Below are 25570 nucleotides of genomic sequence, written 5' to 3'. Positions count from 1 at the left end.
TTCCAAATGTAGTATTCTAAGAAAATATTTCTACTTTTACAAACATCGTGCATTCTTATTAATATTAAATCATAATTTTTTTTGTAAATAAATAATTGATCAATTTATATTTATTCATAAAATTAATTAATTGAATATTATGTAAATAAAAATTAATTTCTGGCAATTTTTTAAGTAAAATATTATACATTTAAGAATTGTTTAAGTTTACTTAATGCGTAAAACATTATAGGAGATACATTACTAAGTTGTGTTATTTAAAATATGTTAATTGAAATTATTAAAAATGTGAGTGATTTTGTTTCCATTATTCGTCCGAAATGAATATTCTGTGTTGAGCAGTATAGGCTAAATACCCAATATTTGTATGCTGCATCTCTAATTTAGTAACAGCAATTATTGAGCAGAATCTTACATCTATTAACAATTTAAAAACTTCTTGAAAAGGTTTTTAGCAATTTTGCAATAACAGGACCCTATTTGCACAAATTCATAAAAGCAGGATCCTAGTTTAAAGAATGTGACTTAACGCTTATTTTACATTCACAAATTATGAATAGTTTTTTCACAATTTTACAAAAACAGGACCTTTCACAAAATGTCTGGACAGACCCCTGGTATCTAAGTAGGCACTTTTTGCACAAAATCAAAATTGATTGACACATGTTCCGATTTATCTTGGTAGTTTCGAAATTTATAAACAAAAAGGTTTAGTGAATGTTGTAAAATGTGCAACAAAATACATATTGTCCCGGTATTGAATTTGATGTGCTCTAAAGATTTTTTTCCTGCGCAAGTCGCAAATCTATTATTATTTTCAAGCTTTTATCATTGATTAATTATTTATGCTGCATAAAAATTTTGCAACTTTTGGCAGAATTAAAATATTGCTTGTAACGAAATAATTGATAACTCTTCTACTGTTCCGCTTTAAAACTAATGAAAATTGCAGCTCAAAATTATTCCTGAATGCCCCCAAAACATCTCTCTAAAATGTTGTTGAAATATTCGGTGAAATTAAATTTTTTTACGAGTCATTTCCTTGAAAACTTTTCTTAACTGTTATCTGTTCGGAGCTCAACAGATTGTAAAAATTTATGAGGATTAAAATTTTTCTATAATAATTTTGTTATAATAATTGCTTTTAAAATTGTCTATTTTGCGTTATCTACTGCTTAAATAATTATTTTTTTAACTTAAATGGAAAGTGGAAAGTTATAAATGAAATTATGAAATTTAAGCTAATAAGACAGCTTACGCATTTTAATGCAAAGCGAATTATTTAAATAGACCTCTCTTGTAGTACTTCTATTACAACACTGCAAAAAGTTTTAAATACTTAAATTCTAAGCAATTAAGTTTTTTTTAAACAAGAAAGGTTAATTATTCGATGCAACAGTCTGATACGACTGTTCTCATCGCACTAATGAGTCACAAAAGAAAAAAACACACGTTAAAACCTTTATATATAGTTTAAAATATGAAATCTTATAATAAAAATTAAAAAAGAAGAAAGGAAAGAGCATTCATGGTGAAATCGTAAACAAAATTATCCCAACTGAATAATTCTGCTTCAAACTATAATAATATAGTTAAAGTTAAATAGTTAAATGAAATTTTTTTTATCTCATCTCTAAATCCTGTAACCATGCGGTCTGACTTGATTTGTGATGCATAATGTTTGGACAAAAGATGTTTCTATAAATTACTTCGTATTACAATAAATTTAGTTTTAATAACTATAACTCACATCATTATTTTCCCAAAATCTTGTTCTAAAATTAAAAAAAGACGTTTAAAATTTTTATCAAGCTTGTCTCATCAAATAATGAATGTCTGTCATAAGGGTACTGTAAATCAAAAAAAAAAANATATTTTACTATTTTAAATAATTTTAGTACTATTAGTTGACATATTATACTCATTTTTTAAAATTAAAGCTAAAACTAGCTAAAAACTGCAATAAATGTGATATTTTTGTGAGTAAGTAGTTTTTTACCCTTCTTTTATTTGTTTCATAAAACTCAACTTTTTTTTGTAAAATTTAGTGTGCATTATCTTTATTATCCATATTATCTTTATCCAGGGGTCTGTCCAGACGAAATTTGGGTCCATTAACGGACCCTTCTCAAAATATCTTTTCATAAAAACGGACCCTTCACAAAAATAATTTATCTTTTAATCGGTCCCTTCACAAATTTGTTTATCTTCATTATTGTTTTGCTAATCGAATAAACCCTTCCCGGGGGGTGGGGGGAAGAAAGACGGTTCGAGACAAACTAAATTTAGTATTCTAAGAAAATATTTTTACTTTTACAAACATCGTGTGTGCATTCTTATTAATATTAAACCTTATTTTTTTTGTAAATAAATAATTCTTCAATTCATATTTGTTTATAAAATTAATTAATTGAATATTGTGTTAAATATTAAGCAAAATATTATAAATTTAAGAATTGTTTAAGTTTACTTGATGCGCCACACATTAAAGGTGATACATTACTAAGTTGTGTTAGTTAAAATATGTCAATTGAAATTATTAAAAATGTGAGTGATTTTGTTTCCATTATTCGGCCGAAATGAATATTCTGTGTTGAGCAGTATAGGCTAAATACCCAATATTTGTATGCTGCATCTCTAATTTAGTAGCAGCAATTGTTGCGCAGAATCTTGTATCTATTTACAATTTAAAAACTTCTTGAAAAGGTTTTTAGAAATTTTTGCAAAAACAGGACCCTATTTGCACGAATTCACAAAAGCGGGATCCTAGTTGAAAGAATGTGACTTAACGCTTATTTTACATTCACAAATTATGAATAGTTTTATCACAATTTTACAAAAACAAGACCTTTCACAAAATGTCTGGACAGACCCCTGGTATCTAAATAGGTGCTTTTTGCACATAATCAAAATTGTTTGACACACGTTCCGATTTATCTTGCTAGTTTCGAAATTTATGAAAAAAGAAGTTTAGCGAATGCTGTAAAATTTGCAACAAAATATTGTCCTGATATTGAATTTGATGTGATCTAAAGATTTTTTTTCCCGCGTAAGCCGAAAATTTATTATTATTTTCAATTTGTTACTATTGATTAATTATTTATGCTACATAAAAAATTTTTAATTGCAACTTTTGGCAGAATTAAAATATTGCTTGTAGCGAAATAATTCAAAACTAAAAAACTCTTCTACTATTCCACTTTAAAACTAATGACTGCAGCTCAAAATTATTTCTGAATGTCCCCAAAACATCTCTCTAAAATGCTGCTAAAATATTAGGTGAAATTAAATTTTTCTACGAGTCATTCCCTTGAAAACTTTTCTTAATTGTTATCTGTTCTCGGCTCAACAGAGTGTAAAAATTGATGAGGATTTAAATTTTTCTCTAATAATTTTACTGTAATAATTGCTTTTAAAATTGTCTATTTTGCATTATCTACTGTTTAAATAATCAATTTCTGTGACTTAAACGGAAAGTGGAAAGTTATAAATGCTGTTATGAAATTTAAGCTAATAAGGCAGCTTACGTTTTTTAATGCAAAGCGAATTATTTAAATTGACCTCTCTTGTACTTCTATTACAACACTGCAAAAAGTTTTAAATACTTAAATTCCAACCAATTAAGTTTTTTTTTAAAAAGAAAAGGTTAATTGTTGGATGCAACGATTGTTCTCATCGCACTAATGAGTTACAGAAGAAAAAAAAATCACGCTAAAACCTTTATATTTAATTTAAAATAGGAAATCTTATAACAGAAAATTGAAAAAGGAGAAAAAAAAGAGCATTCATGGTGAAATCGTAAACAAAATTATCCCAACTGAGTAATTCTGCTTCAAACTATAATAATATTGTTAGATAGTTAAATGAAAAAATATCTCATCTCTAAATCCTGTAACCATGCCATCTGACTCGATTTGTGATGTATAATGTTTGGACAAAAGATGTTTCAATATATTACTTCGTATTACAATAAATTTAGTTTTTATAACTATAACCCATATCATTATTTTCTCAAAATCTTGTTCTAAAATTAAGACATGACGTTAAAAATTTTATCAAGCTTGTCTCATCAAATAATGAATGTTTTTCATAGGGGTACTGCAAATCAAAATATGTATAGATATATATATTATCTAAGAATTTTTTTTTGTTATTATTTGATTATGATGCTTAAGTAACTCAATATATGGTTAATACTAATTTTCTTTTCTGATATAAAAGAATAATTAAATTTAAAAATTGTAAGTTTAATTTCATAAGTTATTTTACAATATTGAACCTATACATTAGATATAGTATTAAATCTACTGTAATCAGTAAAAACTATTTCAAATTGAACTGAGGCAAATAAGTAATTGAAATTAAAGACTAGTGGAAACTACTTTTTTTTACCATTATACAAAAAAGAGCAAAATTTAATTAATGAATATTTTTTTAACGGAAATAAAATAACTTTTATTGAAATAATAGAAAATGAAAGTTATTAATTATTTTAAATAATTTTTTTATTGTTATTTTTTAATTATCTTAAATTATTTTTTTATTGTTATTCCCAGTCACAAAGGAATTGTTTTATCGCTTTCCAGTAATTCCTTCAAAATAAAAAGAAAAAAAATAAATATTTCAAAAAAGAACTATTGTTTAAATGTAGGTCACATTGTTAATGAAAAATTTTCCAATTTTAATCTCCTGAATACACTTGATTGTTTTTTTTTAAATTTTTTTTTATGAATAAACAAAATTTCTTAGTTCAATTTTGAGAGATAATTTTGTATTTCGAAACGATTTCTCATTTCATTTTAATTTATTAATTCTAGGTTTACAGTACCAAAAACAACAAATGCATTCAACGAACTTCAGAAAAATCTTTCGCCTCATGTGTATCGAAGCGCAGATGAAAGAACAAAAAGAAGAATGAAATAAGAAAAGAAAAAAATTAAGAAAAAGAAGCTTCTCCTATCGGATTATTTAGAGAAAAATCAGCTCTCCTCACTTCCCGTCTCCTACTAAAAAACACAACCAACACTTTTTTTTTTCGATCTCAAACTCAAACTTCCAACGCAACCGGTTCATCCAGGTAAAGAGGAACTCCTGATTGGTTGAGAGCACCCGGTAATGGGGAAAGGTGTGACGAACTCAGTTGGGGGAGCGGCATCGAGTTCAACACATTCGACAGCAGAAGATCCCTTCCTATCGCTCTTGTGTACCACAACTTGTTTCGAATTAGTTCTGCTTTTCGTTTTGTCTTTCGGTTTCATTTTGCTGCGTTGGAATCGGAGTAAGCGCAAAATATCATTCAAAAACTCCCTCTCAGTGGAATATTCGATACCTGGCAAAACTGATTCACGAAATTCCTTGGAATTATTAGAAACAATAAAAAATTTTCAAAATTACGATGACGCAACGAATCACTTGACCTACACCGGTTCTGCTAGCCAAAAAGAACCGCGCCTACGCCGGTCAAACATTGCCGATGATAACGGTAATGGTGTGTCCCCGTTAAACGACGTGCCGGTTGCAACCAATTTATCGGCAGAATCTGCAAGAGGTATGGATACCTCAAAAGATACTCTATCCTTACAACCGGAGTCTCAATCTGATTCATTCTTTACGTGGGACAGTGGTGGAAATAGTGGAGATTATTCTTTTGTGCATACGGCAGTAGAGCTTCCTAAGTACCCAGAAGATGCAATCACGGAAGAGGAAAGGCAGATGCTTTTGCTCTACATGCAAAGTGGACACCCTGAGATGCTGTTATCTTCCGGCCCCCCACCAGCTATTATAACTGCTTCTGAAAGTATGATCTGCGATCCTATCGCCGTGAGAGGATTTCTGGAGACCATCGTCGAAGAAACGTCCGATGATCTGCGGAGTCCGAGCGAGTGCGATGAAACATCCTTAGGATGGGGATCGTGGGATGAATCAGACGATGATCGAGTCACAGTCGTGGAAATGCAAACATCCGGAAACGCTGGTGAAAATCATTCTGCCAATTTCAACTTGGTGGAAATGAGTGGATCGAATCAAGATGAAAAGCTACGTGACTACAAAACAAATCTTGCGGTGAATGGAGATGCAGGGAAATCCGCCTTGGAATCATCGCTGACAGTTTTGGATAACATTTTTGAGGACAACCGTGTTTTTAATAATTCGAACCAATCCCTTACTCGAAGTGATAAAGAAATATGTTCCGAGTCACTGTTCCGTGAAATCAGCTCGAATAATTCTTCGGTATCTCAACTGGAAGAAAATTGTGATGTTTTGTGTGTAGACGATGCAGCAACGTCAGCTGCTAACTCAAAGGATATATTCAGTGATACAAACGCAATGGATACCAATTTATTTAAAAATGAAAAACCTGATATGCAGGTAAGTTCTTTAAATTTATCTAACAAGACAAAAACTGATTTTGATTCTTTGTGGATTTCTGATGTTAAAACAGACAGTCCTTTAGTTAGTCCTGATTCTTACGATAAAAATAATGATTGTGATTTGAAAATCTTAGAGACAGAAAGAGAGAGCAATCCATTTATAAAAATGGAATTTTCTAATGAAGGTCACATGAGAAATCAGGAGAATTCTTTAGTAACATTAGGTTCGGAGGATGATCTTTGTTTAGTACCATCATCCGTCGCAATTGATTCAACATTTTCCGGACAAAACTATGAATCACTTTGCTTCAGTGATGATTTTAAAGATTACTTTTTGCCAGCAGAAAGTTATTCTACTTTTAATCGTACCGAAATTAAAAATGATATAGTTAAAATAACGGAAGAAGTATCAGTTTCATCAAAAGATAAAAATATGCGTTGTTTTAGAATAGGTTTTGACGATGATGCAAAACTTGAGAATTGTCCGCGATTTAATGAGGAAAATTGTATTATAAGTGAAAATACTGATACAAAAGTTTCAAGCAGTGATAGCGAACCAGAAGCTATGTTTTCTCCTATCAATGGAGACATTGCTTTCGGTTCCAGCTGGTTAAGCGATCACGAACCCGCACCGGAAAAGATAACTTCGGGAGCGGAAGCCTGTTGCCCAACAATGACAACAGATGTCCGGCGTGTAGCACCATTCGATTCTTCACCCTTGAACAATAACCGCAGATCGTTATCCGATTACGAACAATCCAGTGATGAGGAAATTCAGGATATGCGAGGTTCTCTCAGTAGGTGGCAGCACCACACCGATTTGCAACATGTTCAGGAAGCTACGAGTCCTCTCACTAGATGGCAGCACCAAACAAATTTGCAACTTTTTCCTTCCAATGATAATGAAATTCCAAAAAGTGAACAAACAATTTCTGATGATAGCGATGACGGTCTGCCTCCACAATTAAAAGAATTATACAATTCATTTAAAACTAAAGATAAAAAGTCACGCATTCGAATAAAAGATGATAAAATTCATAATTTTAAAGCGTTAGGTTTGTGGGACTGTGAAACTAAAGTAACTTTGCCTCCGTTTCAAAATTCATCACCGGATAAAAATTTAATTTTGAAACAATCAGAACATGTTTCGACAAAAGAGGATTTAGATGATTTAGAATTTGACATGTTTGCAAGCGAGCATCCCACGCAGCAATTAACAGCTGGTGATTCCGATGTAGACGATGCATTAAAAAGTTTTAATCATTTAAATGATTATTCATCCAATAGCGACGAGCAAAGTGAAAATGAAACGGAAGTACTCGCTAGTTTAAGTTTAGATTTTCCGGTAGAAAAATTAATGCATGATTCAAATGAATCTAAACATATAAAAATAAATGATTTCCCGTCGCCATTGACACCGGAAGCAGATTCTCATAGCCTTGAAAATCCATGCTCTGATAATTCCGATAATTGCCCTCTGTGCAAAGAAGTTAATTTTAAAAAATCACGCATTAACGATTTATTTTCGGTTAAAGCTGATTCGGACTGCACAAATAATGCCGATGTCCAGTCGTTGCTGTTGAACACTTACCCCAAAATGACGAGGCTGTCCGAGGATAATTCAACTGATCCGGAAAGTAGGGAATCTAATTTTTCTGGAAACAGTTCCAAAGATTTAACGTCCTCAGACAGTGATGAAGGAATGAAAGGAATTAAAGACATTAAAAAGCGAAAAAAGCGTCAAAAAGACAGTCAATGTAATGAACTGAAGCACGATGATTCAGGTTATGTCGAAGATGATGAGGACGATGATGATGATAGTTTAGAAGAACGTAAAGGGTCTAAATTATTTTCTGTTACATCCAAATCTCTCAGTGATTTAGATACCTCTTTGAAATCTTTATCAACAGAGCGGAAACCTAATTTGAAAAATGACAAGTCATTTTTAATACCCCAAACTTTACAAGAATTTTCGAAACAATTAGAAAAACCAGCGAGCAATGATGATTTTAAATTAGGGCTGCAATCTGAAAAATGGAAAATACCTGAAAACCTTTCTCAGTTTTCAGCTTGGTTGTTAGATAATGAGTTAAAGAAAATAAATCCAAAAGAAGAAATGGAAAGAATATTAAAAGACGATATTAAAAATTTAAGAGAACACACTATTGCGCAATTTTTGAAAAATTCTACTACTGTCGAAGTTAACAACTTCCAAGAAATTTTAACTGCAGAAATTAAAGAAAATATTTCATTGTCTAATTTAAATCTCGCTGCAAGCGATAATGAATTAAAATGTTTAGACAAAAATAAAATTGATCAAAATTTTGCTCAAATTGACTCTACCAATAATTATTCAGATCTCGATGAAATTCATGAAAAAATTATTCCACAAAATAGTTGCATGAAATATTTCTCTCAAAATAAAAATATAGTCTGCAATTTTAATAAAGAGCAGGAAATTGTTATTGATAAAAATAATTGTTTTGACCTTCTTAAAACTGAAGATGATTTCTTAAATTGCAATAAAAGAAATGAACCTGAATTAAATAGTCCGTTATTAGAATCTGATTATATTGATAAAAATTTAAATTTTGATATTTCTAATAAAGATTGTAAGCAAATAGAACAGCTGAGCGCAAACGATATTCATCTTTATCAAATAGATGAGAAAACAGAATTGTTACATTCAAACGATTGTGAAATAGAAAAGCCGCAGACGATTGAGAATGTCAATGTTAAATTAATTGCATTACCATCAGAATCTTTAGAGACAATAATGAAAACGTCTGAAAAACAATGCAAGGTCAACAGTACTACAATAGAGCAAAATGTAAATAAAATGGGAAGCGATAAGTTTATTTCCACAATACCGGTTGAAATGAATGACGAAGTCATGAATGAAGACACGAATAATTCACACCTTTACGATTGTTGCGTAAATGCTAAGGACGTGGCGCCACCTATGGTAGAGATCAAAAATCTTTCACATACCGAAACAGGAAGTTCATCCGATGACCCAATGACATGCGGGGAAGAAAAGGGTGCGAGCGAAGGTTGTGAAGAAGAAACAGATGATATCAGTTCCCTTCGGGCTACGGGTGTCAAATCAGAATTTGAACAAGAAACGCACGTGTCTTCTGATTCGAGTCGCGCCTTTCTTGATAATTCGACGGCGGAACATTGGATTGCATCGGAACCACCAGTTTCTCAATTTCAGTCTGAAATTGACGATATTTTTATTTCTAAAGAAAACGATATTAAAGATATAATTAAGTTTAACGAGGATAAGAATTTACTGTTATCAGACGAGAATAACGAACCAAGTTTTAGTGAAAGAAAAGAAACAGATTTTATTATTTCTTCAGAAGAGACTGATAGTTTTAAAGAGCAGGTTAGTGAAAATTATTCTTTTGATTTACTTTCAAATGGTGAATTTTTCGAACCTATTGAACAGTGCAACAATTTAATAAATGTTAATTTATCTGATAATAATGAAATCAATGAAGAAAATGTAATTCAAAATGGGATTTTGTTTCATTATGTTGAACTTCTAAACAACAAGCCGGATGTTGTTACTAGTTGTGAAATCCAACCAAAGAATATCGAAATTAGCAAATCTTCCGAAAAAATTGAATATAAGAGAAGTAGCTCTGTCGGTCGTGAGAATTCTGAATCTGAAGGAATTCTCGATACATCTAGCGTACAATCTAAAAGCACTCCTGATTTGAGAAAGTGTCACGAACAATTGAATTCCTCAACTCCTTTATCAGCAAGATTAAGTAAAAGTGTGAATCAGCGAATACAAGATTATCTTGGGCATAGCACCAGAAGTGGGTATTTGAATCGATCTCTCCCACCGAACGAGAGATCTCGACATTATCGTAGAATTTGTGTTAGTACGGAAACTGTTGTAGAACGAGCTGCTCGTTTCGAGGCCAGAAGTCGAAGCACTTCTGCTTCCAGAGAAGTTAATAAAGATCTCGATTCTAGGTCTGGATCGTGCCCACCATCCAATATGAGAAATTTTGAAAGAAACAATCGTTCTTTCGGTAAACCGACTGCCACAGTCAGACCAACAATTGATTCGTACAAGAGTAAAACTTACATTGAGAATTCTCTAAATAGTGCTAAATCGACTCCCGAGTTAATGAATAAGGAAGATATTTTCGAGCTTATTACGGGCTATGAAAAAGCTACCAAAGTTTCTCACAAACCTCCTGTAGCTCCAACCGCTCCGAGCAGTCAACAACTGCTGAAGAACGCTCGTTTGAAAGGAAAAATAGCCACCGCGCGAAAAGATTTCTTTGAAAAACTCAACCAAAATAAATCATCTAATAATATTCAGAAAGGAGAAAATGATTTGAATGAAGATTTTGATGGACTGAAACGTTTCGACGCTTTCCGAAGATCTGCAAGAGAAGAAAGAGCGCTCCTTGCCGCCAGTCATCCCGATTTAGGGGCGCTCGAAGCGGCCGTCCGATCTAGCAAACGTAAAATCGATCACTTGAAAAAGAAGAAAAAGTCCGGTTCTGAAGCAAGTCCGGCGCCATTCGATGCCGGACCGCCCCAGCAATCGAGTATGCCTTCTACCACCACGAAAGAGGGCACCCTCCGCCTGCCTTACCGTCGATGCACAGGGGAAATCGCCTGGGCGTCGTGCGCCAAACGGCTGGAGGAGGCCAAAGCCAAATCGAAGCCTAACCTCGCGCACGAGCAGCTAGAAATTGTAGACCGAAGCTCCTTCTGGTTCAAGCGGCCCGCAGAAACCAAGGGGGTGCGCGCGCACCGCCCTGGCACAGTCGACGACTACGAGGAAGATCCGGCGAGTTCTAACGGCGGCGATTCGGCCATTACTGGTACGATCGTCGTCGAAAATTGTGACTTTTTGGGAACCCGAGCAAAAAGCATGGACTTTTTGCTGGACGCCGACAACAGGGACAAGGTACAGCCCCCGGAAAATAGACTTGCAGCTGGACAGGGGCGTGTGAAGTCCGAACATGAGCTGCGAATCGAACGATCACTTCAGAACTTAACCATACCTGACTGGTACAAACAGTCCGCATGGAGCACGAAGCCAAAAGAAGGTTTCATATTGCGGCGAGGAAGCGAAGGTAAGTCAGAAAAATTATTTTATTTATTGTAAATACATTGTTATGAATAATGTGACAAAATTCATTTATGTAAGTTGACATATGAATGGGTAGTGGTATTACAGTAATTAAATGATCCGTGCATTGTAAATTCGTGGTTTGCAATTTCAAGTTCAGTTGCAGCATATCAAACTTTGCTGCAATTCAGTTGCAGCAAAAAGTATTAAAGTTATAAATTTATTTTGTAAACTGCATTAGAAATCTAAGGGTTCTAGAAATTGTATTGGAATTAACCGCTTTTCAAAATTTTCATTTAATGGATCACTAGTAATTAGGACTCAAATTTATTTATCTTGTAATATTAATCAATATATTCATTCTATTCTGAAAATGCGTGGAATATTTTAGTTAAAAATTAAAAAATGCTGTTTTAAAACACATTTTCTTTCAATAATATTTTTGTGCAAAATTTCCCCTCCAGATTTATTCTTAATTTTTAATTTTTTCAGATGACAATTTAACTGAAAATAGATTAATATTTTGTTATTGATTACATTATTCACTAATTTGGCATTCATATGAGAATTGTATTAATCTGATTTTTAAGCAGGGAAGTGAAAATATGTTTGTTTGTTAAGAAGTTATAATGCATAGATTTTTTTATCACGAAAAAAAATTTCGTGCAAAATTACTACTAAAAATCAGATTGAAATGAGATTTAGCTGAAATTTTATATATTTTGGGAACAAAAGTCTATAGCTATTTTAAAATATTATAATTTTCTAACTTTCATTTTTGTTTGTTATAAACTCGTATATAAAAGACGAAGTAGGTATTTTAATCAATTGTAAATATTTTTCTAAAGTAAACTATATTTTCTGAAAAATAATCTTTTTTAACACCTGTTTGCTTAAACCTTCTGAAACCACTTAAAATTGTTATTTTAAAATTTATTACATCTACAAAAAATGCAGAAATCGAAGATGTTAAACACTCAAAATTCTGAAAATCAAAATTTAAAAAATTTTAATAGTTCTGACAATCCTTAAGAATTCAATTTTATTTAGATTAAAAAAACAAACCTTTATGTGCTTGGTTGGTTTAATCTTGTTACCCAAAGCTCCTTATTATATTATCACATTAAGACCGTATGGAATTAAATTTGATATATGCAATTAAATTTGATAGAATTATGGATCATAAGATCTATATGCAATTAAATTTGATAGAATTATGGATATATGTGTATTTATTTTTGCATGGGTGAAAAAATTGTTGTTCATAGCAAATATTATTTAATTTTTTCTTGCATAGATCTGAAATTTTATTTATTTGTGTATATAAAACTTAATTGTCATGCAGATTTTGCTGTTAATGAAAGACGTTTTCACCTGTTCAAAAATAATTATTTAATAATATTGTGTTAATTGTCTATAATCAGATTTTATAAATTACAGATATTGTTGGGAAAAAAGCTTTCTTTCTCATTAAACAGAAATGATTCAAATTTTTTTATAATCTCCACGCATTTTGGAGCCGATAATACTTTTTATTGGTGTTAAAAAACTGATTTAGTGGCATCTAAATATTTTACTGGTTTATTTAAAATTTGTAAATTCATACATTCACAAACTTTTTTGATTTTCAAAATTTCTTTGCCGATATCATATCGCTTGACTGTTTTCCTACATGTCAAATTTTTGCTTGGAACTTAGCTTTATAAATCTTCTGTCTTGAAAAAATATTTCACTTCATTTTACTTTTTAATTATACGAGTCCCACAACAACTAAAGATCGTCTTTTCGCTTTTTAATTATTGTTCTGTTTCATAAATTGATTTAAAAAACGTTAGCCACGTATTTACATCTAATTTTTGTTCAGCCCTGTCGATCCGATCAAAGCTTAATTAATTCACTTCCTTAAAATGTTAACTTTCTTAAAATTATGATGAAGGCTCTTAATAATACATTAAGTACGATAATTTGGTTTAAATTCTAGTTATTAAAAAAAAAAACTCCAAGTTTCCTCATTAAAATCATCATTACTGAATACATGCTTATAAGTAGTTGGTATCGAACATTTCTTAAACGTTAATATAGTATACATTTACTGCGATCCACGAGAAGATCTAGTTCCGATGCTTGAACCTCATCTACCATAAATCTCCTTGCCCAGAAAACAAAAAGTTCGAAATGCTGTTTCAGCATAAACAATATATCGAATCAGTTGGATACCAACTTCTTCCTTCACTAACTTTGTTCTTGATGGAACCAAGTTTAAATTACTTCCTTAAAAGACCCTTCTTTTGTCGTCATGCTCATTTAGTTTAGAATAAAATAATAATGATTACGACTCGGAGAATTCATTGTTAAAATGAATTCATGGGTGGAGGGTTTATTGTTATTATTTTATAATGACACGAACAGCGCAGATATTTTTTACTACTTAATAAGCAACTCATGAACAATGTTTATTCGAATGAATGTTTAAATATGTTTGCTGTTTGGGTTAAAGGGGTGTTATATCAGTGCACAAGATGAATAATAAAAAGCTTTATTGAAGAGCTTAATGAAATAACTAATGCTTTGAAGTTGAGAAATATCAACTTTGAAATGTAAATTAACATCAGGAGAACAAGAAGTGAGATGGCGAGGGAAACTATATGAAATTGACTATATCGAAATCTTAAAAAAAACAAAAAAACAAAAAAAAAAATCCTATTTTTCATCCAATAAAACAGAAATATTTTTTTAAAACCACATCAACCTTAACAGGTTTTGTTTATTTTACAACAGCTAAAAGTAGGTGCTTGCAGGGTGACTATTTTTTTGTGAATATATGATAGACTAATTGAAAAATTCGGCTGTTTGCAAAGATCACCGGCATTTCGGCATAATTGAGAAATTTGCGAAGAATTATTCAGGCTGAATTTGCTTAGCTTACTGGAAAACTTTTTTTAATAAGACTATTACAATAAGCCTTCTGGGATTATCACAAGCTGCCTGAAATAAAAGATTAATTGATCAATGAATTATATGTTTTCTAATTAGCCTAAAGGCATATGTCTTACTGTAATAAGCTTAAAATATGTCAACCTGATTAAAAAAAATACTAGACTTTTCCGAGCAGCCTTGTGTATTGCTATATGATGATTGCTGCTTGAAAATATTATTTTATTAAAAGTATTCAAGATACACGTGTATTCAATATAAGTTACTCTTAAACATTGAATCCATTTTTGGTGCAAAACGCATCGATGCGGTCATACTTTTTTAATCTAAACTGTAAAAATATGTTTTATCGAAAATTTATTCTAAACTTTAATACCCTGATTTTTTTTTCAAGAAAAATAATTTAACTTTTTAGATATTTACTGCTAATATATCGGTGCTGATTCAAATTTTTAAGAAATTCATTGAGTAAAAAAGTTGACCGACTTGATAGATCGTATTGATTTGACTTTAAATTAATCTGCATTTAAAACTCTACAGTTCTTCTCCTTTATTTAAGAGAATGTTTAATGTCTATGGTTTTCTAATTGGCGAAAACAGTAAGATCAATTTTGGCACGTGTTCGAAATGCTACGATAATTAAGTTCTCGATTGACTTTAATATCCTTCGTTTTTTTTAAATTAAATATAATGTAAATAATTTCCAGCATTAAGAAAAAGTTCATACACTTGACTGCTTAGATATGAATACAGTGTTCAATATGTATTTCATTGTAATGTTAGAATAAATTTAAAAATAATGATGGTATTTTTCGGGGGCAATTTAAACATCTCTTAAACTTTCATGATTAAAATATCTATTTCATTCTAGAAAATCAGAATTGAAAAAAAAAAATCTACAAGTTTCTGCCCTCATTTTTGGCGGTATTCAGATTACCTGTAAATGTAAAAAAAAATATATATATATATTAAAAAAACATAGGTGCAAAAAAACAAATAAAACACATCTTGCACTTAAATTATTAAAATTTATTATAGTTATTGAAATATACAGTTATTTTTTCTCGAAACTCAATGTTATTTCAAGGGAAAAATGCATCACATTTGTATTCTGTTTGACATTATGAAGAGGAAAAAAACATTACTTTTTATAAGAATTTTTCAATGCTTTGCTACAAAGAAATTTTAAATGTTCACGTTCACACAAATTTATAGCGTCATAAGACACAAGAAAAATCCAACTGAAATACTGGTACGGATGCTAAAATTGATGGCGATAATCATTTTAGCATTCTAAAAATACCTTTGCATCTTGTTTCCATAGTAACAATTGAATTACTCTTTTGAAGCCTTCTTAGATCTCATTCGCTGATTTCAGAACTAGTTTTCAATTAGAATTTCGTTTCTATAGAAAAACATTGCAGTTTTGAATTTAATGTACTATTAAAAATGTGATTTTCTATTACAATTCATTACGGAATCTGATATTGCAATTTAATGTTCAATACTATAGAATTTCAGACTAACAAAGAGTTTACCCATCCGTTGTTCCTTGAAATATTACCCTGAATTAAATTAAATAAGTATTTTTTTTTAAAAAAAGCTCACGACCCTGAGTTTAGAAAATTGTAGGTAATTTGTTAATTTGTTTGGTTTTTCAGCAATAGATTCTCAATGAAGTCATTCAAATTAAGTGTCTTCCTTCGAATTAGAAATTCATTCTCTGTTCTGTCTATGGGGGGTGAGTTTCAATATATTTGAACTAAATTTGTAAAGTAATATTTAAGAAGACTAGGTGAACTCTTATGTATTAGGTCATAAAACTAATGAAAGTTGAATAATGGAGATTATGAAATATTTTTATTAAATAATAATAATAATGATGCCTAAACTTAATTCGATTAGGGGTATCTACTAGTTCACTTTTGCAAGCGAGAATTATTTACAAGAATTAATCGTAAGAATTACTCACTTTTGTCCAAAAGAATTGACTATTTTAGCTGTTATCTCATGCTAGTTTTGAATGAATTTTTCTTATTTTTTTCCTAACGGAATTACGAAACAAAAAAAAAAACGAGTCACCCTGAATAATTTTTGAATTAATGATCGGATCTTCGCGTACTGGGACTCAATGGTACGAGGGCGTGACTTCAAATATGCTAATTAACAAGTGCAGACGATATTTTAAGTTACGAAATCAGACACAAAAATGTACTTTCTCTGAATAAACATTCCTTTTCTTCGACGGATTCAGATTTCTGATCCCCAAAATATAGGGGGTAGCTGCAATATGGTCGCAATAGTTTAGTCAAGAAAGCGGTCCATAGTTTGGACCCCTTAATATTAATTTTACTTTTGCTTATTTCGCTATATCTCGAGGACTTTTTAAGTAAATTCAAGAATTTTCAGGCACAATTATAAAATTCGTTTATCTAAAGATAATTCCATGCAGAAAATAACTTTCAGCAAATATTTTTTATTTTACTTAATAATGGTCTCCAAAATGTTGAATCGTAAGGTGTACAATTTTTTGCATCATTTAAAGAACATAATTTTACATGGCAAAATGCAAAATTTATACAAAATCGGGTGAATAGTTCCTGAGAAATGGAATTTTTTAAAAATAGGCAGATAATTAAAATTTGCTTCTCAGGAAAATATCGCCTGCCTTATTAATTAGCATATTTGAGGTCACTCCTTGGAACCATTAAAATAGAGTCCTAGAACGTGAAGATCCGATCATTAAATCTAAAGTTATACGAGGAGGTCCGTTTTTTCTTTTTCTTTTTTCTTTTTTGTTACGTAGTAATAATCTAAACATAGAAAACGAGATTAAAAATTACTTTCTCTTACATATTTGATATTTTTTTGTTTATAATGTATAGCTTATTCGTTATGAATTGAATAATTTTTTTGCTAAAAATTATATTTTTCGCTAAAAAAGATGAAATTTATTGCGATGAAATAATGGTTAAAGAGTAAATATTTCTTATAGTTTTTGGTATTGAGTGCAACCGGAAAAAAATTCTCAATAATTTAATTTACAAATGCTGTTAAACCAAATTTTAAGTTTTTAAATATATATATTTTTTAAATTTTGTATCGGGTATGACCAAAATTGCACTATAATAGGGAGTTATTATATTGAAAATTTTAGAAAAAAGTTTTAATAGTTTTCTAACCTCATAGTAAATGAAATGTAATTAATGTACTAAATTTGATAAAGTAGAATAAGTATTAATATCTGGATTAGAAAGTTTAAGTGGAATTACTAAGAAGTATATGTATATAATAAGGAACTTTATCTAACTAACCGTAATAAAATTTACGATAGAAAATTTCTAACGAATAAATAACTATTTTTATTATCAGTTTGAGGAAGAAAATATTAAAGTAAAACTATTTAAAATATGTTCTTAGCTAATTTTTTTCAGTGCAGTTTCCGATGTGATTAACAGTGCTTTATTCAATAACACAACTAAGGAATTACTAATGTTATAAAAAGAACAACTAAAATGAAATATCATTTTTAAACTTTAACAGTGGAAAAAACATTTTTTATGAAGGCCACAGCAGTTGTAGTTTTCGGACAAAGTATTTTAAAATAACAATACTGAGAGAAAAAACGAGCCATTCGAAAATTTTTTATCAGAATTAGTACAGGAATTAATGCAGAATATTTAAATCTTTCTTAGGAATAAAAAGAAGGGCTTTACTACTACTATTGGCTACTTATTAACATATAATAATTTTCAATGGGAAAAATGTTATAGTATTTATTATTTTTTATTTATTTACTATCATTGCTAGTGCAGCGATATTTTAATATTTTGATGTTTTCAATTTGTTGCATCTTTATGTAAAATTCATGGCAATACCCCAACTTTAATTTTCCCGAACGCTGTTGAACGAGAGAGAGATGATGACAAAATGTTCGAAAAGACTCAGATCAATGAACGCCTCATTATTTACCATGTCATGCACCTGACTTTAATGACTTTCGCAGGCTTTTAGAGAGAATGCCTTTAAATACGACTGCCTGCTTGTTTTAGTTGATGGGGAATGGTTGCATTCGTGTTCGGAACACTGCAACTTTCGATTCTGATGAAAGTCATGTTGTTGTTTTTACACTATTTGCGAAGTTTTATGATAAAAAAAATTTTTTTTTCATCATGCAATAATTTAATACGAGAATGAAGTTAGTGATAAAATTAACATTCTAAATGTTTGTAAATTTCAAAAATCTAATTATTGTACAGAAATAAATTTAAATTGCATCTCTCTGTTCTGACGAAAGTCATTCAGAAATTGTATTTTCGAAGCTTTTTAGTAACGAATATTTTTTTTTAAAAATTTCATTAATAGAATAATTTAATTCGGGAGAGAAATTAGGAATAAAATTAAAGTTCTAAATATTTGTAAGTTTAAAAATTCTAATTGTTATACTGAAATAAACTTACATTGCATCTCTTTATTTTAGGAAAAGCTTTACTTGTATTGTTTTTAAACTATATGTATTCGTTATATAAATGATATTTTTTTTTATTTTTTAAATTATGTAGAATAATTAGAGAGTGAAATTAGGGATAAAATTAAAATTCTATGTTTTTAGTTTTAAAATTCTAAATAATATACAAAAACAAACTTATATTGCATCTCTGTATTCTGATGCAAGATATGCTAGTTTTGTTTTTAAAATTTGTGTGTTCGGAGATTTAATAATAAATATTTTTATTTAAAAATTTTAATTCAATAGTAAAATTGGGCAAACAATTCAAAGTCTGAACTGCGGTCGCATTTTCGAGTACAGTTTTAAATAATGTAGTGAAATAATTGAATAGTTTATTGATGGAAAATAGTTAAACACTTTGATTTGTTTTTGCATATATGATCTAAAACAGCGGCTCCCAATTTTTTACGGTAACGGAACCCTAAATGATCGAGCCTCTTTTGCGGAACCCCAAGCATATAAGCATCCGTGAACATATTGTCCAAAGAAAGATTACCAATTATTTTGATAATATTTAATGCGGAGAATAATTTTTTTTTTTATCAACAATCGTCTTGTGAATAAAATTCTTAACATAATAGGTTTTATGTCAAATAGTTGAATTTTCAGACCTGTAGTGGTATCTAGTCTAGTTCTGAATTTGTTTTTAATGCATGCGATTAGCTAAAAATTAATAAAATTAGCTGAATTACTGTTTACGAAAAAAGAGCTCATAGAAAAAACATAAACACTTAGAATTCGTTATTCTTGAATTCGGTAAATTTATTTTAAAGAAATAAATTGACCGTGAAATACTAATGCAATTTTTTATAAACTTTGCCATTTCTTTTTTTTACTGGCATTTTACTTAAATAATTTCACAAAAATAACCAAACTATCAATGAAATTATGGTTTATTGTTTTTATATAAACATAATTACTAGTTACGGAAATTATTACGGAAAAATTCAAACTCTCGGAAACCCTGTGACATTATTTGAGAACCGTTGCTCTAAAGTATTATTGTATTTATTTCTAATACTTTTACTTTATTTCTAAATCTTTCGAAAAATGAAGCTTACGATTTCCTTTCTTTAATTTGTTTTTATTTACAGATTTAATATCCCATTTAACTGATAAATATATACTACCGATATTCTCTTCCTTAATTTTAAAATAAAATTTGACCTTTCAGTAGATTCTCATTCATTTTCAATAGTAAAAAACGTGAAAGTAAACATTAGACTAAATCATCTATAAGTAAAACTGTTATTAATATATGCTGTTAGATATTTAAACTGTTGTATATTAAAAATATACTGTTATAGAATATATTAAAAACTATTTCATAAAATAAAACTGTTCAAGTAATCTAAAGACTTTAATATGTGAGTTACCTGATCCGAATAGCTTGGTTTGCCATCGATCTATTTAGAACCAAGTCTAGAATTTCTTAAAAGTGAAATAATTAATCTGTCCATTGATAGGTTCAGCTGGCGAATCCCGCAAGCGATGGCAAGGCTTCAGTACATCTCGCACTCCTTCTGCAACGAGCTTGACCATTCCCCAGACAAGTAGTTACTCGCATCGAAACATCATAGTGCCCAAGCGGGTGACCCCTACCTCCGGTGAATGGCGGTACGTGGGATCCCTAGTGTCCTCCAGAGAGAGCTTGACCCCTGCATCACCAGCATCCCTCAGTCCCAGAGAATGTGCCTCTGCAGCTTTCCAATACGGCCTCAGTTCATCCCTTTCTAGGTGGAGCAGTTCTAGGTAAGACTTTGTATTTGAAATTTACTTAGAATTTTCAGAATTTCAATTAGTGATTTCAGGCAGAATTTCGGAATAAATGACTTAATAGTTCCTATGCGTTGCGTAAAGCACTGTCATTGTATGTTAGACTGAAATACATAGAACTTTAACTAAGTGTTGGAAAGTAATAATTGTTACTTTTGTTTGTATGATTATTTTAAAACAATGGAACGTTTTTATATATACTGCTTGAAATCAAAGCAGTTAAGTTTTCTGAACATAGGATATACTTCTACTGCATTATAAACAGTTTAGCCGTCCAGCAGTTTTTCAATGCAAATGCTAAACTGCGTTTTCATCTTTTGATCTGAATTATTTATCGTGTACGTAAATTATGCATACAAGTTTGAACGAATTATAAGGCACTAAGCCATAACCGTATTGCTTTTTTTTTCTCTCGTGAAATGTCGCATTTTCTTTTACCAATTTGTTCTCTATAATCCCACTAATTTTTAAGCATGAAATCTTTGTTTACAATTATACTTCTACTAAAAAAAGGATATCTTCAATATTAATTATATAAATCAAATTTTTGTGCATGATTCTACTAATTTTTAAGTATGAAATCTTTTGAGAACTATACTTCTATTAAAAAAGAATACTAACTCTTATTTGAATCCATTTTTTCCCCCTTAATTCCACTAAGTTCTTTAGTATGGCATCGTTGCCTGCAATTGTTTTTTAATTCCACTAAAATAGGATACTATCTCTTATATGGTACTATTTTATATGGAAAGGGTACTTGTATGGCATTAAAAAATATTAGCTTCAGGAGCGTTATAATTTTTTCTTTATAGTTTCAAGCAATATTTGTAGAGAAAAAAAAAATTTTGGTGCTTTTTTTATATGAATCATAGATGAATCTGTGATTCAAAACAATAGTAGATTGACTTATGTATGCCCGTTTTATTTTCCGTCAGGTTAAGCACCAGCAGTGCACCATTGACATCCCTTAGTGTGCATCGCTCGTTCAGACAACCTTATTTGGGCTGGCGGGCCGCCGCAGCAGCTTCAAGTGGTTATACCCCGAGCAGCGGAGGTGGTTCTAGGTCCAGTCCTGGTGTCAGCCCAATCACTGCAACAACACCTCTTCAAGGGAGCAGACCAAGCTCACCAAGAAGAGGATCTCAAGAGCATCATTTTGTCTATGGCCTTCATCAAAACCAGGTAATTCTCTCTTTCAAAATGACACTTATTTCGAATATTCCAAAAGAGTGTTTAAATGATTTTTTTTCTTTCACGATGGCTTACTTAACTAGTTTAAAATGAGTTTTAGATTTAATTTCAGGTATATTTGTTGTGAAAATTAGCGATTCGCTTGTTTCCTTTCTTTTAAAGATATTTTTCAAACGTACGCTAGTAGCTTGAAGATAACTGTTTGACGTAGAATTTAACATACTTTTCTTCGTATTTTGTATTAATTTAGGTCAAAATAAATGAAAAATCATTATATTTAGCATTTTAATAATTTATGGTTATGAAATACAGCATGATACACCATCGTCTTTTTCTGCGTTAAAGGTAAAATTTTCCAAACACGGCTCTCTACCAAACAATAATTTTTCAAATTTGCACTTATTTGAGATTATTTAGTTCTAAGAGAAACAGTTATTCATCATTGAAATTTCTTTAAACTACAAAACTAATTGTGGATAATTTTTTGAATATGAATGAAAAAAATTTTTGGATGTCATAATTTATACACATATAATTCCGATAATCTAACAAATTTGTTTAGTTGCTATTATACTGTTTTTCATAATTTAAAAGAGAACAAAATGTATTTTTGCGTGTCAGCTTCTGAGCTTCAGAAAAAATATTTACAAGAGACATCGGCGTCCCATCTGCGTCAAAGGGTTAAACAATCGTATTCACCAGCCATTTAGGCCTACTTTTCAGCGACTTTTTATACCTTAATCATCTGATATAACTTGCCATTTCACTGTATGAGTTTATTTTAAACATTACAGTAACTAGAACATCGCTTTAATAATAATAGTATTAAGAGCTAAAAACTTTAATAAGTATAATTTTTAAAAAAGAAAACAAAGCTTCTTATGATTCAGAGTTTAAAAACTCTTTTTAACACCTTTTACCATAATCAATTGGTTTCATTAATTTATCAGTATTAATAAACGACGATGAAGAGCAATGGATTTGGTGCAATAACGTCCACTTTTTTAAACCCCGTAATTTAGAACTTTATAAAAAAAATGGTATTCCTGAATTCTGAGTATCAATCTCCTAAGTTTAAGCTACAGCTATTTTATGCTTCAATTTTTAAAGTACTCGCCACTCTTCTATTAAATGCAACTTTAATGTTTTTGTTGACGAGAAACTACATATTTAAACACTACTTATTTGTGGTATTCCAATCAAATGTTAACTCAAGTAAAATTCTATTTAGATAACAAGTGCGGCTACATTGCGACCAGACGGCAGCGAGGCTGCTGATGCCAACCGGATCTCTCCCCTCGCTCTCAACACCACGAATGTGTTCTTCAACAGCAGTGTGGAGGTTTCCCATGCAGATCATTACGACCACCAGCCACAAAGGTTTGGCCCAGCCGAAATGCGACGAGATAGGTACTCCTACACCCAATCCCTCTACAGCGGTACTGTGATAATGTCACCTGGTACAACGGACGATGACAGACGGAACTTTAACGTGGACCAGGTGCCTAGAATTATAGCCAGCCTGGACGAAAGTGAAGCGACGGATACAGATCAGAGATTTACTCTGGTCAAATCGCCACAACCTCCTCCCAGGCTGTGGATGGAGTCCTCCTTCGTCGGTACTAAACAAGATGGGTCAGAAGCCCAAAAGTCGACGACGCGGTCCATCAGGATTGTTCCTAGTGATTCGGTACGTCCTGGTTCAGGTGCCAGGTCGTCGACCTCGTCGCTGAGGGGTACCTGCGCGACGCAGACGGCGATGGGTGAGTACGTGTTGAGAGACTTTCGTAGGTTTGGTATTACATTATGACTATAGTTTATAATTGCTTTTGTACATAGAAGTTTTGTAGATTTATTTGAGAGACATGTGACCAAAATTGGAAATTTATTACGATGCTGTAGATTTTATGAGGCGAAATTCGTAATATGTTGTTAAAGCATTTCATCTGAACTATATCAAATTTATTGAAAACATCGAGACGAAATTAAAGCTAGGTTTATAATAGATGTGGGAAATATGCAGCTTTGTTATGTGTTTTTTTAATTATTTTAATTTTATTTTCTAAAATGCTAAGGTTTTCTGTTGGACTTCTGATAAAATAGTTTATAGTGATTTGTAAAAAATAAATAAACAAATAAAATGAAATAAAAATGAACTGATTTCTTATCATATTGAATGACTTGTTTTAAAACTACATTTTAATATTTTTATCCTTTAAATAAAAAGTCCAAAAATTATAATTAGTTTTTAAATAGTTTGTTCCCAGAAAATGATTGTTGGTTGGAAATGGAGTAAATATAAATCTCGGCTACCTAAAGTTAATTTAGGATGAGGCTTGAGAAATATAATTGGGACAGGTTTTGTTTTGGACTTTTTTATTTCATTACGAAAATGCTAAGCTTGGATAATGATTTATTTTAAAAACTAAATGGTTATTTTAAAATTTAAATGACTGGACTATAATTAGCTTATAGCCTTACAAGTCTCTGTTTTTATATGTCTTTTATATTTACATTTAATTTTCCCCCTTATCAAAAAAGCGTTTATTTGATTAGATAATAGCATTAATCTTTTATTCCGACAGTTCTGAAATATGGGGTTAAGGTCAGTCAATATTTTATCAAATTGGTTGATAAAAATCACTCTTGTTTCCATAGCAACTATGTATTTTAGAGCTAAATGAACAAACACTCTTTTTTTTCCTACATTTTATGGTCTTCACTAAATTTATCTTAATGTATTCGACATGCATGTATGGCATTTTGTCAAAAAAAAAATGTTCTAGAAACCGCTATAAATGTCAATTTATCAGAAGTCAATTTTCTCACTATTGTTTCAGTTTCAAAATTATTATTTGTAAATATCATTTTATGTTAAATCAGCTTGGAGCACATTGCTCGTTTTTTTGCATGTTTTCATTTTTTGTTCCTACTGCAAAAAAATAATATATTATGTAAATTTTATTTATAAAATGCAATATAATATTTTTAAAGAAAAGTATTTTTTGTTTTAAATTAAAAATCTTATTTCTTTTTGATCAAAATAAAGCTTTATTTTAGTTTTCATTGGTTTCTTTTTTATTTTGCCTTTGATTTTTCATGCTATATTTTCCACAAGACATATTGAGATTTATAACCTCAAAGTTGTTGAAATGAACCAGTTATTAAGAAAAATAATTTTGAGGGAATTCATGCATAAAGAAATCGATATTTTTCTTCTTGTATCAGCTACTTCTCAACGATACCACATTGTGCTCTTTACTAAATGCCAGTTTTATAAACCATAAATGACATCTAACACCTGATTTTATTTTTATTATTTGTGTCAATGCCTTCTAAATGGATGGTTGAGAAACTTTGTTAAAACTATCACATGAGTGAACTATTGCCACAAGTTTTTAAAATGAAAGTCTGTTTCTCAATATACAAATGAATAAAAAAAGAAATAAAATACACGTTGAATCTTCTAACATCTGCTCATCGAAATTTATACTCTTTACTCTTTGACGCATAATTTTTTTAAACATATGTATTATTTTTTTAGAACATTTTATCATATTTTTTTAAAATTATTTTGCCTTAATTTGACTCAAAATAAGGGGAAAATGTTAAATTTAGCATTTTAATAATTTATAGTTATGAAACACAGCACACCTGTATTTTTTCTGCGTTAAAGGTAAA

General features: G+C 30.5%; 1 protein-coding gene across 1 annotated transcript in view; it reads left to right on the top strand.

Moving 5' to 3' along the window:
• LOC107451386 (uncharacterized) overlaps positions 1–24955 on the top strand; it is a 36902-nt gene extending 11947 nt beyond the window's left edge. The window contains exons 2-5 of the mRNA XM_016067455.4: positions 4818–11482; positions 20389–20674; positions 21634–21880; positions 23121–24955. Of these exons, the coding sequence (XP_015922941.2) occupies positions 5116–11482; positions 20389–20674; positions 21634–21880; positions 23121–23699 (7479 nt within the window). The 5' untranslated portion in view covers positions 4818–5115 and the 3' untranslated portion in view covers positions 23700–24955. The remainder of the gene's footprint in view (positions 1–4817; positions 11483–20388; positions 20675–21633; positions 21881–23120) is intronic.
• Positions 24956–25570: the final 615 nt, after the last annotated feature.

The sequence above is a fragment of the Parasteatoda tepidariorum genome, chromosome 1 (genome assembly GCF_043381705.1).
Source record: "Parasteatoda tepidariorum isolate YZ-2023 chromosome 1, CAS_Ptep_4.0, whole genome shotgun sequence".
Classification (NCBI taxonomy): Eukaryota; Metazoa; Arthropoda; class Arachnida; order Araneae; family Theridiidae; genus Parasteatoda; species Parasteatoda tepidariorum.
Note: the sequence above shows the minus strand (reverse complement) of the source record. Positions and strands in the feature narration are given on the sequence as shown.